The sequence below is a fragment of the Odontesthes bonariensis genome, chromosome 2 (genome assembly GCF_027942865.1).
Source record: "Odontesthes bonariensis isolate fOdoBon6 chromosome 2, fOdoBon6.hap1, whole genome shotgun sequence".
In the NCBI taxonomy this organism is placed as follows: Eukaryota; Metazoa; Chordata; class Actinopteri; order Atheriniformes; family Atherinopsidae; genus Odontesthes; species Odontesthes bonariensis.
Genome location: NC_134507.1, coordinates 12,656,520 through 12,675,318, shown reverse-complemented (window position 1 = coordinate 12,675,318; position 18,799 = coordinate 12,656,520). Strand labels below are relative to the sequence as shown.

The following is an 18,799-nucleotide window of genomic DNA, read 5'->3' as shown; positions in this document are numbered from 1 at the left end:
TGGTTTTGTAGGAAATATAATTAACCACATTTCAAACATTTTTACAGATTTACAACATTTACCAAAGTCAGTGTGACTTGATGACATTTTTATCCTCTCTCCCTTTTTATTTGGAAATGCAGGACTGAACAGGCAGCCAGACATGTGGAAATGTAGATAAAGTAATTTGAGTGTCAGCAGGTTTATCTTTGGTACATTATCACATCGAGAACATAATGACTGAAACAGAACCTTTTAGGCTTACAAAACCCTGACCCTGATTTGCTTTGGGGGATTATTTCAGCTGCTCCGTGAGAACGGTGAGGAGCTTTTATTCGAGAAAACGGTGAAAATGAAGATTGTACTGAACAATGAGATTCAAGCAGAGGCACAAGGAGAGTCAGATAGTCAAACATTTCTGTTCATTTCATACTTTAGAGCCTGAATTCTCAATATATCAAAACATTTTTCAGAAAGGAAAAAATATTGGACCAGGACTTGCAGTACATAAAACGCAACAAACCTTTTGCTCCTTTTTATGACTGAGAAATGCTGGCTCCCTCTGATGGACATGTTGCTAGCACAAAACATGCTCACATGAAGAGGCTTATGTATCTATCACCAACAGTTGTGTGTTCAGGGAAATAATCCAACAAGTCTGTCTGTCTCTGCCAGAGTGTCTCTTAGTTCCCTGCAGGTCCCTTCACATCCAGAGACTGCTGGGCAGCACCTGCCTGGAGGTTGCAGGCTGATGGGTCACAGTAACCATTTGGACCAGCTGCACCAGGAGGCCCAGGCACTCCGGGCTGTCCGTGAATGCCAGGAGGACCCCTCTGCCCGTCCCGACCTTCTTGACCATAGCCAGGTTTACCTGGCTCTCCTGCAATCATCAAGTTCATAAAGTTTAATCAGGAGATGGATTTTAAAGCCAAGGCACACATTTTTGTTCGAGCCTATCTCTGACAGTCACACTACATAAGCTTTTAGGTACTGAAATACATTCTGGTCGCAGTAATCCGTCTTCCTGTCCCTACAGACTTTCAAGAGATCCCTGAGCTGATAACTATGTAAGTGATGCAGAGTAGAACTCCCATTTATAACTGTGTGTCAGCTATATCCCATTGTGGAGGGTAACCAAGTACATTTAATCAAGTACTGTACTTCAGTGAGATACTTCAGCTGCCATTTTATGCTACTTCATACCCCACCACATTTCAGACGGGAACTGCTACACTTTCTACACCACTACATTCACTTGACTGCTGAAGTTACCAGTGGATTTTTGAGAAGAGAAGCTCTACATAGACAGGTTGCCAATCCATCACAAACAAAAAAAAAATGCATACTGATACAGTCAATTTAGAATCACTGATTAACCGATTGGCATGTTTTTGAGTGGTGGTAGAAAGCCAGAGTACCCCAGAGAGAACGTGCAAACTCCACACGCCTTAGCCAGGATCCGGACCAGAAACACTCTTGCTTTGAGGCAACTGTGCTATATACAGTATGTACTTAAAATATACTAACTTTCAAGTACATATGTATTATCACTATGTACTCACTGTCATATGTATTGCTTTATTGTACATATGAGAATGTCAATACAGTCCTAAGACAGACTTGTAAGGTACCCTTTAAAATAAATCAGAAGAAATGCGAAAATACTCACCGGGGAGCCCAGGAGGTCCAGGCTGACCTTTAGGTCCTCGCGCAGTGGGTCCTCGGGACCCTCTGTCTCCCAATTCACCTGTAAAGTGTTAAAGGACTTTGTTTACGGAAACAACAAGCTGTTATGCTATTTATGTCCAGCGCTCCCGCATCGCCTCAAACAACAAATACTGGCAGCACATTGAGTACCTTTGGGTCCTTTCAGTCCCATCTGTCCTGGTGGCCCTTTGAGTCCTGGAAGGCCTCTGGTTCCTGCCTGCCCAGGGAGACCATTGTCGCCTGGGGACCCAGGAGACCCAGGGGGTCCAGGTTTTCCAGGTAAGCCTGCAACGCCAGACTCTGGCCTCCTTAAACTAGCAGCTAACTGAGCCAGCTGTTCTGTTGAAGCACGGTAGAAAGAAAATGACGATGAACCATAAATATGCAAAACTGGCAACATAAATGTTTCTGCCCATCTGTAGCAACTAGCTTTCAATGGACTTTTTATGACATAACACTGTAATAAATCACGTTGCACCATTGGAAGGCTCAATCTTGCATGCCCAAAACAAGGCTCTTTGCAGAAATTGTACAACAGATCCTGTGCTTGAGTTCCGGATGAAGCTCTTGAGCCCTTAACTTGAGCAAAGTGAAACTGTGGTCATGATATCCCTCAAAGCTCTCCTGTTGTTCAGCGTTTTCTGTTCAAGCTTCCGTACATTGAGCAAAAAGAACACAATGCACTCTTTTTCTAGCCATCAATGATAGAAAACGTACGCATATGGTCCAGACGACCTAATATTTAAATATCAAAATGTTTTGGGGGGTTTTTGGCATGGAAGTCCATGCAGTGGCTGCTAGGCTGCGCTCTTTCAACGTCCCCTTTCCAGGCAGAGTCTTCGCTTGGAGCTGAGAAATGCAGGTCTACTGGAGGTGAAATGAATTTTTCAGCACATCGGTTATAAAAAAGTCATGAGAGTAGGAGATGACTTGCGAAGATGTAAGAGCACAAGAATGAATGGAACAGATGTTGTGACTTCAGTGAAACATTTCCAAGGCCTGGAGAAGAAAATCTTTCATCCATCACATGAACAAAGCCGGAAGCTTATTTCATGTTTTGGATATGAGAGCCTCCCTTTTCTGAACTTCAGAGTACTCAGAAACTGGTCAGATCAATGAGACAATGCAGGGGCAGCTCTTTGTGTGGTTGTGTAATGAGGCACTGTGGGAAACATTAAAGCCATGAAATGAGGCACAACGGGATGATAAATGGGGTAAAAAGCATCTCTTTTCTTACCTTGCATGACTCGCATGCAAACTTGTTTGATGTGCTGATCACTTGGCTCTTTGCCCTATAAGGAAAAAGATAGCTTAATAGAGTTCATGACAGCGTCTAAAACCTTTATGTATGGAATCCACAATACTTTTACTATTTCATTTCATTTCAAAGGCTAGTTGGGTGAAGGACATTCTTACAATTCCAGGGCTTATTAAAGATGTTTAAAGCTGAAAGATCTTAATCTTAATGAAACATTTTCAGATCATTTCTCTTTCTTTGCACTTTGGTGTATTTGCTGTCACACCAAGCAGAAGTTTCTACTTCAAATTGTTGAATTTGTAGTGGAAGATTAAAACATATGTATATATATATTAGTTTATAAATTAGAGCAACAGAGGTGTTGTTTATTGAGATACTTACACTTTCACAGAAGATTTACAATTTCTACTGAATTATTTGGCATGTTTAGAGATTCAAAAGGCTCCTCAGAGATTTTGTACTGTACACCTATGTTTTTGTGTATGGAAGCAGGTACACTTGGTTTATAGGGCTCTGCTCAGTTTGACACATTTCATCCGTCTGTTTCTCAGAAACAAAAACGCAAAGTGAGTCAGAACACCCTTTTAAAGTTATGTAAAAAGTGTAAAGTACAGAAAAGTTTTCTTTAACCCAAAAAAAAAAAATCGACTGCTCAAAAACATTTCTGAAGATATCCAGCTAATACTTTTACTCTCCTACTTTATAACAGGCTTTATGGGGTATCTGCGCAGGTAAGAGGGGGTTTAATCTGGCACAGTGATGCTTCAGAAAAACGGCTTCAGAATATAAATGTTACATTATGCATATTTTCAGATATAATTAAAACACATTTGGGACAAATACAAAAAAGAATATATCAATAAATCTGAATAATGAGCACAGTTTTGAAGAATTTTTATTTTATTATATTTTCGAGGCTAAAATATGCTCACCAAAGACTGATTTCCACATTATTAGATTCCAGCAGTCACTTTTTACTTTAAAACAAATCCATTTGATGTATAAGATGATTTGTACAGGAACATGTGGAAGGGAAATATGCAGTTAATGGGGGGTATTTTTTAACCAATAGATATCATCATGAAATTTCATGAATTATCAGTATGAAATGTTATCTGTGAATACGCAGATGAGGGAGAATCTAATTTTCATAGAAAAATTACAACAGAAATATGTAGTATGCAAAGTATCTATCCAAAGAGTTGCGAGAAGCTGGGAAGATTTGCATGATGGTTTGTGGTAACGGACCTTTAAATTTGTCTGAAATTAAAACCTAATATGATAACTGTACAGGAGAAAGTTTTACCTCAACAAAAAGGGAGGAGGTTAAAAACCCTATACATATATTGAAATATCCCTCATGCCTAAGAGTTCTGCTCAGTGACACTTTAACAAGGTGGTGACCTGCCTTGTGTTTTTCTCATTCTGTCTAACTGCTGCACAGGTATCATATGCATCTTCAGACACTTTCTTTAAACTTTCCTTTTTGAAGTGTTTTCTTTTTTCTAGACTTACCGCAGGACCTTGGGAGCCTCTGACTCCACGCGGGCCCCTGTTCCCTTGCATGCCTCGTGGTCCAGGTGATCCGGGAGGCCCCTCAATGCCAGGCTGGCCTCGACTTCCCTCGGGGCCTCTACTGCCAGGCTCGCCGGGGTTACCAGTCTGGACAGAGCACATGCACAGTGTAAAACCAGGTGAATATTAAAAGACTGGAGTGCTTTCTTTGATGACTTGATGTAAAAGGGAATTGGTGACACACCTCTCCTTTGGGTCCAGATTCTCCTGCATCACCCTATAACCCCGTTAATAAAACACAGGAGATTCAATCATTGGCTAATTTGCTCCAGTGACACTGAACAGTGTGATATGATTGGTGCCTGTGTTGGAGTAACAACTTACGACATCCCCTTTCTCTCCAGGGTTTCCCTCATCACCTTGTCCTCCCTATGAAAACACAGTCCGTAAATCATTTTTCCAAGCAAACCCACCTGTTATTTAAGTGCAGTAAGTTGTAGTTAAAACAGAATTAACACTAAGCATTCAGATTTTCATACTTGCTCTCCTTTGGGTCCCAGTTCTCCACGCTCTCCCTGTAATTTATATGACAAACACGTTAACCAGTCAAATGAGGGGTGCATAATGGCTTACGATATTGAGAAGCAAAGCCTGTTTAGTTGGTCTACACTGGAAGGAGCTAATCAGCTGTTAGCAGTTGATCATTGATTTGACTTTTTTAAGAAAACAGTCCTAAATCTGAATAGGTATTTTCAGGAAAACATGCTGGTGTCTTACTCTCTCTCCTTTTTCTCCAGGTAGGCCAGGAGGACCAGGGAGACCAGGAAGACCGGGATCACCTTTTGGTCCCTATATCAAGAAAACAGGCACATCACTACATGTTGACAGTACAAGCATATAAGCAGGATTGAGAATTCCAAGATACAAGATAGTTATGTCCAATAGCTGTTAAATAGCAATAGCTCCTCATATAAATAGAAACTCCAGATTTAGAGTTCAAATATGTTTCGTATCAGAGTTATGAGCGGACATTGTGGTTGTGATCAACATTTTTTAAAAGCTTAGCATTTCTCCTTATTCTCATGGGTGTGTTTGTGTGTGCCGTTCTCCTTTTGATCGCTGACCAACTGTCTGAGGAATGCCAGGGGAACAGAGAGCTCTTTCAGCCTTCTGCTCAGTCTCCCCTTACTGCGAAAATAGACCTCCTGTGAGATCCAGCCTCAGCCTATTCTCTGAGACATTCCAGTGAAACAACAGCCAGGAACTAGAACTCTGAGTGTCTCCCTCTTTCTACTTTTCCACATTTAGAGTATCAGAAATGCACAAGATGCATAATTACTGCCTCTTCTGTGTCTCCCCTTGTGAATGTATTCACTTGCTGTTTTCCATTAGAACTGTTGGATGGTCACAGGGCATGAATAAAACCAATTATAGGATTTGAAATTAAAGATATAAATAGAAAAAAATAAATTTAATCACGCTCTTCAACTTGTGTGTTTACAACTCACCCTTGCACCTGGCTTGCCACCAGGTCCCAGAGGGCCTAGCTCTCCTATGTCTCCCTACAGGGAAGGAGGGAAAATGATAAGAAAGTCAGGAGAAGTCAAGTTTAAGACAAGACCAAAAAAAGGTGATTAATGTTCGGCCAAGGAAATACACTCACAGGCTCACCAATGGGCCCAACAGGTCCCAGCTCTCCCTGTTCTCCGCGCTCACCCTGTGTTGTGACAGTAAAAGGACACGGTGGCGTGATGAAGGTGACACAAACCTGACTGATGTCTCATCATGTTTCTGCTCACACTTACAGGTTTGCCAGCAGATCCCAATGTTCCAGATAACCCTGCCTGACCAACATCTCCCTGGGAAGAAGCAAATTGGCTTTCAGAACTAGATGATTCAGTTGAAGAAAAATAATGGAAAATGTTTATCAGTTCATGGAGAAAGCAACCTTCGGGCCACCCGAGCCTTTTGGTCCAGGTGCGCCAGGCAAACCCTGAAAGCAGAGAAGACATCTTGAACAATAACAAAAATACAATTTTCTTCTAACAAGTCAGAATATTTCAGGCAGCAGGTGCCGTTCCAAAAACGTCACAAGAAATGCTGGAATATAAAGTCAGGTGAATACAAATACACTAATATCAGGGTTTGACCCAAATACGTGTAAGGTAAATATCTTCGGTGCTATAAATCTAATTATTTTATGAATTAGGCAATTATTTTTACACCCTGGCTACTGTCAGTCATGTTCACCAACTACTTCTCATTAGTGCCTTTCATCCGACAAATTCCAGACTGGAGGACCAGCAACACTTTGCTGCAACATTTAATCTCCGTCTCACAGCATTGCCTCTACTATGTGTTCTATCTGATATCACTACATAATGGAATTCCAGGGTTATTTGCTCAAATGTAAACCTACAGCAAGTAGTTTCATGTACATTACGGAGGGCTGCTTTACTAAATAAGATAATATGGAAATAACTGCTCTGAAGCATGTACGACCTTTAAACCGTACTAAGGATTTACACAGGTCACTTCCAGTCAGAGTCAGCTATGACAGTTTGGGGTCAAAGGTCATACTCACAGGAAGCCCCTGGAGTCCAGCCTCTCCCGGAACGCCTCCCTTCCCAACACTTCCCTGCAGAAAAACAGACAATGAAAAAAACAAAGCTCCGAACAGCAAAATCACTAAGCCTCGTCTTTGTTCTCATAAATCTGCCATATTGCTTCGTATAAATATTCATACCTTCGCTCCTGGCATCCCAGGAATACCCTCACGGCCGTCCACACCCGGCAAGCCCTGGTGCAAAAGAGGTGAAAGTAAAATGCAGCGTTTGCAGCCCATGTGTCTGACAGTTACAGTGGCGGATTATTTGTCATAATTGATCCAACACTCACAGCCTCTCCCTTGGGACCTGGAAGGCCTGTGATCCCTCTCGACCCTTGAACACCCTGAGCGACAAAAAATATCCAGTGATCATCAATGTTTTATACTTTTGAAGCTGTTTCCATCCATGATAAGGATGTGTCCACTAACCGTTTCACCTTTTGGCCCAAGCTCACCCATCACGCCTCTCTGGCCTTGGTCCCCCTGAAATAATGCATTCAGAAATATACTGTATGACCTGTGCTGTATTACATTGGCTGTGAAACTGCATTTGCATTTTCAGATAAACTTACAGTTGCCCCTGCGACTCCCTGAGGACCTGGGTCTCCATCAAGACCTCGAGCTCCCTGCAAATGAACAATATGCCCAATAACTGTCAGTATAATCTGTACAAACCATTGACAATTTACAGCAACAATAGATAATCGAGTTCACTGCATAATTGCAGGCCATTTAAGATGTTTATGACAGGCTCTACAGGCCTGCAAACCACAGAAACACTCACCATCTCTCCCTTGGGGCCCATCATTCCCGTTGCTCCACGAATTCCCTGAGGTCCCTGAAAGAGCAAACAGATCCAAGAGATCCAAGCGGCGCGTCAGCGAGTATAAAAAAAGAACCTGACACAGTAAAGAACTAACTCTGACTCTGATTACAAAGTATGTAATGTAATGTATTAAGTACAACATCTCACCGTTGGTCCTTGGGACCCGACCTCCCCTGGACCTCCCTGGTCTCCCTCCTCACCCTAAAGGAACAAAAGGAAAAAAAACATGAAAGAAAGGAAATAACATCATCAAGTGAACTAAGAGGGAATCCTCACACCTCATATCAACTGGTATCCCAACAGTGCCTTTCTTCTACATAAACATTCAGATAAATTCTGCCCTTGAAAATTGGGCAGCAGCCCAAAAAAGTGTTTTATTGCCCACTCTCAAGAAAAAGCAGTCGAGCATTGAAGTCCAAATAACTTTCGGTCCAAATAACTGCAGCATTGCAAATTACAAATAATTTGCATGCGACCTCTTGTGGTAAACTAGAGGGGGGCATATCCATTAAGATAGTCTAAAGCTCTGCTCATTTTCTGTCGTTAAAAAGCCAATTTTTTCTTTTAAATACACATAATAACAGAAAAGGGAACAAAGTGACTATTAACATCATGAAGATCCAAGATGGATCAAAACATTAGTTAATTTCAGTGTCATGGAGTTGCAGACAATTCAAGATATTCACATATTAACCAGCACACTGAAATGAAAGCAGTAAAGCAGATGAGATGAGATGTTTGCATCTTAGCAAGAGAGCAATGACAATTTCATCTTCATAAAACGTGACAATAGGATTTCTAATGACACATTCAGAACTTATAATGTTTTGAATGGTGTTTCTTTTCAATTCATATACATAAGTATATGAGGCACAATATTAGGATATTCTATGTATTCTATATTCAGATATATTTGTCTTCAGTGTTATGAAACATTGCACCTGCGCTCGAAACAACACGTGCATCTGTTGTACATATATACTTTCAGGTCTGATATTTTTGGATTTGTGACCTTGTGAATGGAAGGCAGAAAAGGGGGACTTCAAATGAGAATGCAAAGCAGAAAACCATCCAAAAAAAACCCACACCAGAGTCTGAGAGCAGACTGTCAGTAAATCACATTCTGGCAAGTGGTGATAAGAGGAGATGGTCCCAGACTCATTTCCATTTATATAGTGCATGGACACATTACAGGAAGAGAATAGTTGTGCTTGAACATCATTTCAAATAAATCATCCCCCGTGCGTTGCAAAAGAGTTGGAGGAATTACCCACAGAATCATATCGCTTCTTCTTAGGAAACAGCAGCATGAATAAAATGTGTCTCAAACGTGTCAGAAATTCCTTTGATAAGTCAGCAGGAGTTTTGGAGGCAAATTAATGTTTTCATTTTCGCTATCTATACAGTTCTAGGTGTCAAATTCACTTTGTTGTATGTACATTTTAAACCATTTGATGTGACCCAAAGCTCAGTCTCCCACAAATAGTTACTCCACAAATATTTGTATACAAATAAGTATATGAATATATATATAAATAAACATATTTTACCTTGTGCCCTTGTTTTCCAGGTTCCCCTGCTTCACCTTTTACACCTTTGTGGCCCTAGAAATATTCAGAGAATAAATGGAGCACTGAGTAAACACAGGACATTTGCGGGAAGAGTGATTTTAAAGCAAAACAAAACTGCCATCCTCTCACCTTCATGCCAGGAAGGCCAGGATGTCCAGAGGTACCAGGTGGACAAGAGTTTGGACACTAAACAGTAAAATGAGAGTCAGTGAGTGTTCTGATCTAAATGAAAAATAAGCATTCTTAAATTTCCCCCAAAAAAACAATATTAGTTACCAGGTCAGTACTGCCTAGCATTCCAGCTGCACCCTGAAAATGAGGAGAATATACAGATTTAATATTGTAGATTGTAAACATCATTAGTGGCACCACCACCAACGAGCCCCGTGTTTGTGACGCCAGTGAACTCAGACTCATGTCTATAGAACAGACACAGACACAGAACCTTAGTATATACCAATGTATTCAAACCTGAATACTTTGATAGATAGCTATGGGATTTCCTGCTGCAACAGCAGGATTCAGGACCACACACCCACAGAAACACACAGAAACAAGGTGAAAACAATACCAGCTTTGCAATTCCGGCTGCTAACGCCAAGGTTTTCACACTTGCATTATACTACTTCCTATGCAAATATGAGGACATTTGCAAATCTTGTCAGATGGCAAAAGTTTCGTCACTTACTCTAGCCCCAGTTGGCCCACGAGGCCCCTGCGGCCCTCTCACACCCATGGCCCCCTGTGGAAAGTGGCAAAAGACGTGTGATATGTGAGCATATAATCTGACACTGAACATTGTATATCACTTCTGACAAGCATACAGATGAGAATAATACAGTATTCCTTCTGAAGGGTTCAACTGGTGTATCGAAGCTAAATGAATCCACATAATGCTTGCTTACATTATTGTGGAATACTCGAAAACTAACATCAATTTTTACACTGTCAGAAAAAGATTCCAAATGAATAAGTGCATTCAGTTCCTAAATGCATTCACCATTTCAACAGTCAAAAAGAAAGATTCTTTTGCTTTTGATTTCAAAAGGTTTTTGTTTGATCTGCAGTCTCGTCTGATGTTTATTCAAAAGTAATTCTACAAACTGACATTTATTAACGCTCACATTGTAGATTGTAACAATGGCTTCCGAATAACAAGTATGATACTCACAACTAAGGTAAAAAAAAAAGATTTGATTGAAAAAAACTATAATGAAGACAGGCCAAGTATCAGTCCTAACTATGATGCACATAGAAAAAAGAAAAACCTGACGTAATCTATGCAGTGCAATGCAGAATATTTCATACTTTGTGTCAGTTTCCTAGGTTAAAAACATTTTTCAAAGCTGACTACATCCATCTTCAATTTGACAATAAAATGTTAAAACATCAAGCTGGTTGAATACAATAACCTTTGGCTGCATGATCAGTGCGTGGCACACAGTGTTAACGTGTTGTTTTGTGTGTGCATAAATGTGCTTTGGCATATGTTTTTGAGGTACCGGGCATCACAGTTCTCTCAGTTCACCAACGCCGTAGCACAGGCCAGAGTGCCGCACAGAGCAGGAATCATGTGACTTTAATCAGGCTTCGACTTACTGTCATTTCTTTTTCTCATCACAATCAGGATATGAACAAAAACTAATCTGTTCTCTCATTTTCCAGAGGTAGCCCACAGTGATGAAATGCTGTTGGGCATTTTGGTTGTAAACCTAATTTATAAGACAGTTAAAAACACAGAATCTTTCTGTGTCTACTCACAGGCGGTCCAACTTTTCCCAATTCACCCAGAAGTCCTCCAGGCCCCGGCGGTCCCTGTTCACAGACACATATCGAATGTTGAACAACACTGACACAACTTGGAAGACCAAATAATTGCATTTTGTGGGATCTGTATCATCAATTGCGTATCACAGAGGAGTCACTTACAGGGGGTCCATCTGGCCCTACGCCCTAGACAAGACGGACACAAATATTAAAAAAGTAGATGGCTGGTAGAATGTTTAAAGATGGCCATAGTTGATCTGATCCTTGGAGTTGAAGGTTTAAATAGGAAATGCTACTCACAGCTGTTCCACGAGGTCCAGGTTTTCCAGGTTCACCCTGAACAACAGAAATAAACGTATTGGATACATGAATAAACACTGAGGTGCGTACAAATTTACTGCAATCCGGTAGAATTAAGCTGTACAAGTTTGCAGACGGTTCAAATTAACATTCCTTTGGCACATCACATGACTGAGTTGGGCCCACTTGACCCTGCGATGTTTAGCCTAATGAGGACCGATGCCGGGGCTTCTTGCCCCACAGGGATTTGACTTGCAGGATTAAATCTCATTTGTCATGAGGAATTGCTTTATGCACCACAGCTCTTGCTGCCATGCCAAAAGACTGGACAGCAGCTTGGCAACATTTCACCGACAGTCTCTGAAGCAGGAAAGCAAAGGCTCATTAGTCACTTACTTTCTGTCCAGTGGGACCATCAGGCCCAAGATCTCCAAAAGGACCAGTCAAACCCTGCAGAGAAATAGACGTGCAGATCAATGAACACATCATAACAGTACTTGAAGCAAATCAGCGTCATATTTGATCTTCTTCCCTTAAGAAAACCTTGATTTGCATGTGCTTTCTTCCTTCTGTCAATATTTTTCATCACCAGATCTCCATAATATCATAACACAATCATTCTTGTAAAAGAGGAATTCTGACTATGATGGACTTCTTTAAAATGCTGCAGTGAACACTGCACTGCTGCTTCCTGTTTATCAGATGCCTTGGAAAACAAAGCAAAAATGATGTTTCTGAGCACACCACAATCTCCACATGTGCGTGTTCAGCTTAACAGGCACGCGGGAAAATGTCAGCACACAGTCAGAGGGCAAAACTCTCAGACTGCAAACCATGCAGAGAACAACATTCCTGTCTGCCTCATTTCAAACAAGTGCACTGAAAGGAATCATTCCACACTGATTTGAGGATTCTCAACAGGAGATACCAATAGTGGACATTGCCGACAAAGCTCCTATTGTTTTCAGGATCCTGGAAGATTTGGCAGGCTTTGGATTACACTTTATTAATTAGTTCATTTTACATTTAGAAAGATGAATGGAATGTCTCTTTTGTGTAATGTAATCTTTAAGTTAAGGTGTATTTTCCTTACAGCCCCTCTTGTCAGTCCACCATCAATACAACTATTGCCTTTGTCGGATTACGTTTTCCTAACCTGCCTTTGAACTCTGATGGGTCCCTAAGTTAGTCACACTCAGGCTCTGATTTGCTCTCTTACAAAGGAAATTTGGATTTGTTCATCCTGTTGGATAAATTCCTAACATTTTTGCACTTATTTCCCCAAGATCCCACACTAGATGTAGAAATTTCATTGGTCTCTTAACAAGGCCAGTATTTACAAGATGGGTGGGAGGCTCTCACTTTATGGTTCCACCCCCTCTAGTTCATCAACAATACTGTGAACATCAATTACTGCATATAACACGTGAAACATTGTCTACTCACATCATTTCCAGGAATTCCAGGTGATCCTGAAGAACCAGGTTTACCTGCATCACCATCGGGCCCCTAAGATGAAAAGTTCCACATGCACAAGTAATTCACTGAAAATGAATACAATTTAAAAGCACAACCAAACATAATAGTTTTTCATTGAATTTGATAATTACAGGAGGACCGTCCTCGCCCTCTGCTCCTCTTTCCCCCTGAAACAAAAAGATGCAAAGCTTCAAGGACAGTAAACTGTGAACAATTTTCCAAGTATCTGCCACAGAGTATAATGAGGACTCACAGCAATGCCATCAATTCCTGGGACACCTGCAGGTCCAGGAGGGCCAATGGGTCCTTGGCTGTTCTGTATAAAACAGTAAATGATTTTAATGTGTGAAGAAAATATATGTTCAAATTTCTTGAAACAGCCCTTTTCTAATTTTGTCCTTTCTTGTGTTGACATGCAGCAACAAGCATATCATAAAAATAATCTAAAACAGGTGCAAAGCCTTATTGTGTTTTGCCAGAAGACAAGATTAAGTCTGGAATGACTAAAGCACCTAACATCCAATGGACATTATTTCTGCTTTAATCAGTGTTCGACAGCATGATGCAGATGAAAAAGTTCTAAATGGAAACAAAGTTTGACATCTGACTTGTTTCATGGACATATGCCTAATAAACTGATGAAAGAAACTACTTGTTTGAAAACAATCTCACCACAATTGCAGGTGTAACAATCTTGCTATGTGGCATAAGCGGTGGGAGAACACTCACCTGCACAGCAGTCACATTAGTCTGTAGACACAAATAGAGAGAACACACACAGGGAAAAATAATAAGTCTTACTTGAGCGGAGCATATAAGAGCAAGCTGCAGGAGCACAACCAGAAAGGACCATTTAACGCCTGGGGCCCCAGCCATCATCTCCCCGTGAGCAGGAAAGGTAAAAGTTGTAGTCCTTTCTCTGGGATTTGTTGGGTTCAGGGAGCCCCCAGCAAAACAACCCAACTGAACCCGCTGCAGCTATCTACACCCTCAGAGGTACCATAGCTATCAGGGGCTCATGTATATTCATACTAAGTCTGGTAACGGGAAGGGATTGGAGGGTTTGTAGGGGACATCAGGGGGAGGGGCCACACTGCAGACACCACCAATAGACAGCATCAGCGGGACATTTAACAACCTCTGCTATCGCCAAAATGGATTGTTTTTGAGGTGTGCTCAAATTAACGCACTTTACTTTTGAATAAAGAATTTTCTATTTCTATTTTTTTCTAGGGGTTACAAATCGCTTGACAGGACGAGCAACTGTTTACAAGTGAAGAGACGCGATAATAATATTAACTATTATTAGTATCATTATTATTAAAATGAAAATTTTGGACAGCTTGTTCTCTCACGCACACATATTGGATTATTGATAACGTACAACGTGGACACTGTTGAAATATATTTCTCCCCATAAAAGTAAAACTCATCAGCATGCAGCAAATCAGTATTCTACATCAAAAACTTCAGACTGAGGGTCATACATTCAGTCTTACCGATGCCCTGACTGGGAGGCTGTAACAAGCTTCTGTCCGGGATTGCGTCACATCACAGTGAATGAGCATTGACTGGAGTTCAAACTTGATCAATAAAAACAAAAAAGGAAAAGAAAGAAAGATGATTTATAAGCACAAAATTGTCAGAAATGCATGAGAAGACAAGCAGAGGACTGAAGCTATGGGGCATAGCCATGTTAAAAACCGAACAGGCTTATGAGAAATGAATGGGACACCCTAAATCAGGAATCATTCTTGGGATCATTTTATTTCTTAGATGAAACTTGGACCTGATCTTTTATAAAAGAAAGTCTGTAATGTAATACAAAAATGTCAGAAGAGTAACAGACAATACAATACCGGAATACATACCGGAACTGCAACCACTGGGGCGTCCTTCAGCTTTCCTATCACAGTGAAGCCACCAAGACTAACATTTTGTCTTGGGGGAATATTCTGAGAACCGATCAAGATACAGTCCACCAGAAGGGCCACAGAATGCTTTCTGACCTCCAGTAAAAGTCTGTGCCACCGGTCATTAAAAAGTGAGCCCAGAGGCCTGAAAATAACAGACTGCCTCCCGCCGTTTAGCGCTGCGAAGCTAAACTCCAAAGACTTTGACTCCCCATTGAGAGTGATGGCAAGCTGCTGTTTGCCATTCACGTCCAATATTTGCCAAATACTCCAATTCCTAGTCATGGTGCTGCCACTCATGCGCAGCACGGCCACAAAGGCAAACTCCTCCGGCAGTCCGAGAGGATAAGCTGATCTGAAACATAAAAACGAACTTTTGTCAAAACTTCTAAATTTTACAACATTACTATGTTGTCCCATGTAGGGCTGATTCTCTTTTAAGGCAATTAAATTGTAATTTCAGTCATATAAATTACCATATTTTTCTTGCAATGTTCAAAGACGTTTTATATCAGGACTGTGGTGAAGTGATAAGGTCAAATTTTTTGTCATTCAGGACCATGGACAGGGTAAATACCTTTATGCCAGCTCAACCACTAGGTGTCGATGTTCACTCACACATTATGACTCACTGCCGCTTACCGTGTGTTGATTCGGAAGTTGAAAGCTGGGCCTATTTGATAAGCAACATCCTGAAGAGATGGTCCAGCTACCTTTTTAACAGTGCCCCTTCTTGCGAGCTCAGCAATGTGGAACTGTGACATAATATAAAATCCTGAGGGTGCCAGCACATAAGGGTGGTTAGATACAAAATCACCTCAGGACTGAAAAATAATCACTCATACAAAATAAGTATAAGATTATTACTGTGGAAACTCCGTGTCATCATTTGATTATAAATTCTGCTATGTGTCTTTGGAGGTCATGTACATGGGACATGGCTTTCATATCATTTGCCTTGCAATATCAGTGAAACATTTGTTTTTAGGCTATACATTTCACATTTAATTTAAAGAGTCATCATATCTTTAGGTTTTCCAGTAATAGTCAAACATTGTATTTTGTACTCAACCTGGGAAATGATCATCCCCTTTGCCGGTCTCGGGGCATATGGACCCCTGCTCCAAGTGAATACCAACTTGAGATGAAAATGTCACAGCTGAAATATGGGAAAAGGCAAGCCGCATGTTAGAGGTCAAAGAATGTGTGTCGGTGCGGGTGTGTGTGTGGTGTGGGAAGGGAATAAAAGCTCAGTGTTTGGAAAGCTGCACCGCTGCCTTGAATAAATATTGGGCTATCTCTTACTGTTTGGGGTTTCCTCTTTAACACGTAACCTCAAGATTTCCCTGTTTTCACACATCTGAACAGGAAGTTAAAAGTCTTTATCAAGGCTGAATGAATGTTCCACACACATTCATTTCCTTTCTGCTAGTTACTGAGATGAGTGCCAGCATTGTGTTTAAATTCTGGTGCTGTTCAAATGTTTGACTCAGGATTGATACTGCATATAACACTCACTGTATGCCATTGTTGAATTTGCAGGTTTATTTTTCTATGGGAGTGTTGTTCAGTGCAATTTTGAACCCATATACTTGCAAGCAGCTGGACTCACTTAGGCTGCAATGTTTACTCTGATACTAACACATGGGATAGGCCTTCTGTCATAAAATATAGATAAGAACAGCTTTACAGTGGGATGATAAACACAGGAAAGATACATAATGTTTATGTGTAGTCATTTAATATACAATGATATCAATTGGCAGTGTGTCTGCTTTAGAACTGGTGTGCAATATAAAACAACTAACCAAGCGCCACAGAACTCATTTCATGTGAAAGAAAAGAAACACTGCAGAATTATCCAATATGTCAAAAGAACAAAGGGGAACATCAGTCACAAGTAAAAACTGACCAGAATGGGTACGATTACTTGAGTATGTTGGGGTTGACAGTTGCTGCTAAGAGAGAATGACTCATGTTTGAAACAACGAGGTTTTTCTGTTACATCAAGACTGCAGTGTTTTGGGGTTTTTTAAATGAAAATTTTTGTTTGTATTTGTAGTTGTTTATCTCAGTATTTGCATCATGCAACATAGAAGATTACTTACTCTGAGAGTGAAGTCCAGTGCAGTGATACGGCGGGATCACATAGCAGCAGATCAGTGAGTACAGGACGATGTTTCTGGAATATTATCAGACAAAGGCCTTTGCATCATTCAATGTCAGAAACAAGTGTGTTTGCGCAGTGATTGTAACAATATAATCACAAAGATTATAGACATTACTGGCATCAGTTACATGTTGCATTACCAACACAGTGGCTCTTAAATAAATGACTTACCTTGTGATTCCACCCATTTCACAGCTTGAACTGAAAGTTTGAAAAAACATCTGCAGCCTGATACTTTTTCAAACTGGCTTCCAGGAGCGAATGTAACCCTGAATTGTTTCTCTGTAAGCGGGAGTGAAAAACCTCAGCTCGCAGTGTGGGATTTCTTATAGACCTGACTGTTGTCATCCATTTGGGGGTGTGAGTCAACAGTCTCCATAGTGTCAACTTTGCATTTTATCACAGTCCTCCTGCACCCACCTTGGACTTGTTTTTATCCCTATGTTTCTACAAAGTTGCACCACATCACCCTATCTCAATTGTAGTTCTATATTCCTGATTGTGTACAATCAATAATAGCAGCTATGAAAAGATAATGTTATCCCGTTTTGGCTTAATTCCACCGCCTTTAAGATCTACATTCTTGCTGATCTCTATGGTTGCAGGGTATACAGACTCCATGGTTTAAGTGCAACCCAAACTGCAAAGGAACAAAATTAGAAACAATTCATGGTGTGTTTTTCCCTTTAGGAAATGAGGCAAAAAAGACACATATTGTGAGAAAGTAATGATTAGGTGTGTATGATAACATTCAGATTCCAGTGGAATGTTTTAATTGCCTGGAAACTCTGGAAGTGTTTATGCAGAGGAATAGGAAATGAAACTTCTGAACTATTATCTATCCCCCACATTCCCTCCCAACATCCTACTGTTTGTAGCTTGTTTCAATTGATAAATCAATTGATCTGCAGTGGCGTTAACAAGTTAAATTGAATCTGTTACAACAAAATCTTATTGTGGTTTGAAGTTGTGTGAAGCTCATTTGCAAATTATAGGTCAGCAGACTCTGACCTATAGGGAAAAAGGGAAAAAATCCACTCAGATTACATTTGGAAAAAAAAAAATTAAAAATATTGCTATTTAGTTACATTGTTATGGATCCTTTGATTGCTTTTTGATGACATCTTCAAAATGATAGCCATAAAAACTTACATAAAAGAAACAATACAGATCACAATAGTTGCACATGCTGGCACGTTTTTGTAATGGTAATTTGATATTCTAGATGCAAAACATAATATACTCCCAGGTTGTGTTACAGGTAACCTGACTGGCATGTTTTGTTTACTGACAATATTCCTTCCTATGGGTATCATATTACTGGAAATATATATAGGCTACTCTAGCAGCTTGTGCTAAAGCTATCTTTATTCTTTGACCAACTGTAAATAGTGAACGTAAATCAGAACACGAGCAAATGTGTTTATTATTTGCATTGGAAATGTTTGGGGGAAAAAGAACATCAAACTTATTCATAATTTTTTCTCAGAAAAATATCTGTGCAGAAATTTATTTTAGAAATTAAGAATTTTTTGCGTATACAGTCGTTTGAATTTCTAAGTAATATGAAAATAGCTTATAATAACTTCAAATGATTAATTTGTGCTCGGGATCTAATCACATTTCATAAAACACTGATACAATCTTGGTGACATGTATTATTATTATTATCATTACAAGTATTGTATTCCACTTTCCATTAACAA

At 40.2% G+C, this 18,799-nt stretch overlaps 1 protein-coding gene across 1 annotated transcript; it reads right to left on the bottom strand.

Moving 5' to 3' along the window:
- Positions 1 to 17,437, bottom strand: col9a1b (collagen, type IX, alpha 1b). The gene is made up of 38 exons (XM_075477670.1): positions 17,265 to 17,437; positions 17,032 to 17,105; positions 15,996 to 16,082; positions 15,566 to 15,698; positions 14,882 to 15,278; positions 14,510 to 14,593; positions 13,740 to 13,760; positions 13,264 to 13,326; positions 13,142 to 13,177; positions 12,978 to 13,040; positions 11,928 to 11,981; positions 11,532 to 11,567; positions 11,394 to 11,417; positions 11,226 to 11,279; positions 10,153 to 10,206; positions 9,741 to 9,773; positions 9,594 to 9,650; positions 9,444 to 9,497; positions 8,041 to 8,094; positions 7,852 to 7,905; positions 7,640 to 7,693; positions 7,497 to 7,550; positions 7,358 to 7,411; positions 7,206 to 7,259; positions 7,044 to 7,097; positions 6,408 to 6,452; positions 6,265 to 6,318; positions 6,123 to 6,176; positions 5,968 to 6,021; positions 5,237 to 5,308; positions 4,999 to 5,034; positions 4,844 to 4,888; positions 4,704 to 4,736; positions 4,460 to 4,606; positions 2,924 to 2,978; positions 1,837 to 2,025; positions 1,649 to 1,726; positions 1 to 859 (listed from the first exon to the last, which is right to left on the bottom strand). Exons 1-38 carry the CDS (start codon positions 17,312 to 17,314, stop codon positions 663 to 665), a joined length of 2,811 nt encoding a protein of 936 aa, XP_075333785.1. The 5' UTR covers positions 17,315 to 17,437; the 3' UTR covers positions 1 to 662.
- Positions 17,438 to 18,799: the final 1,362 nt, after the last annotated feature.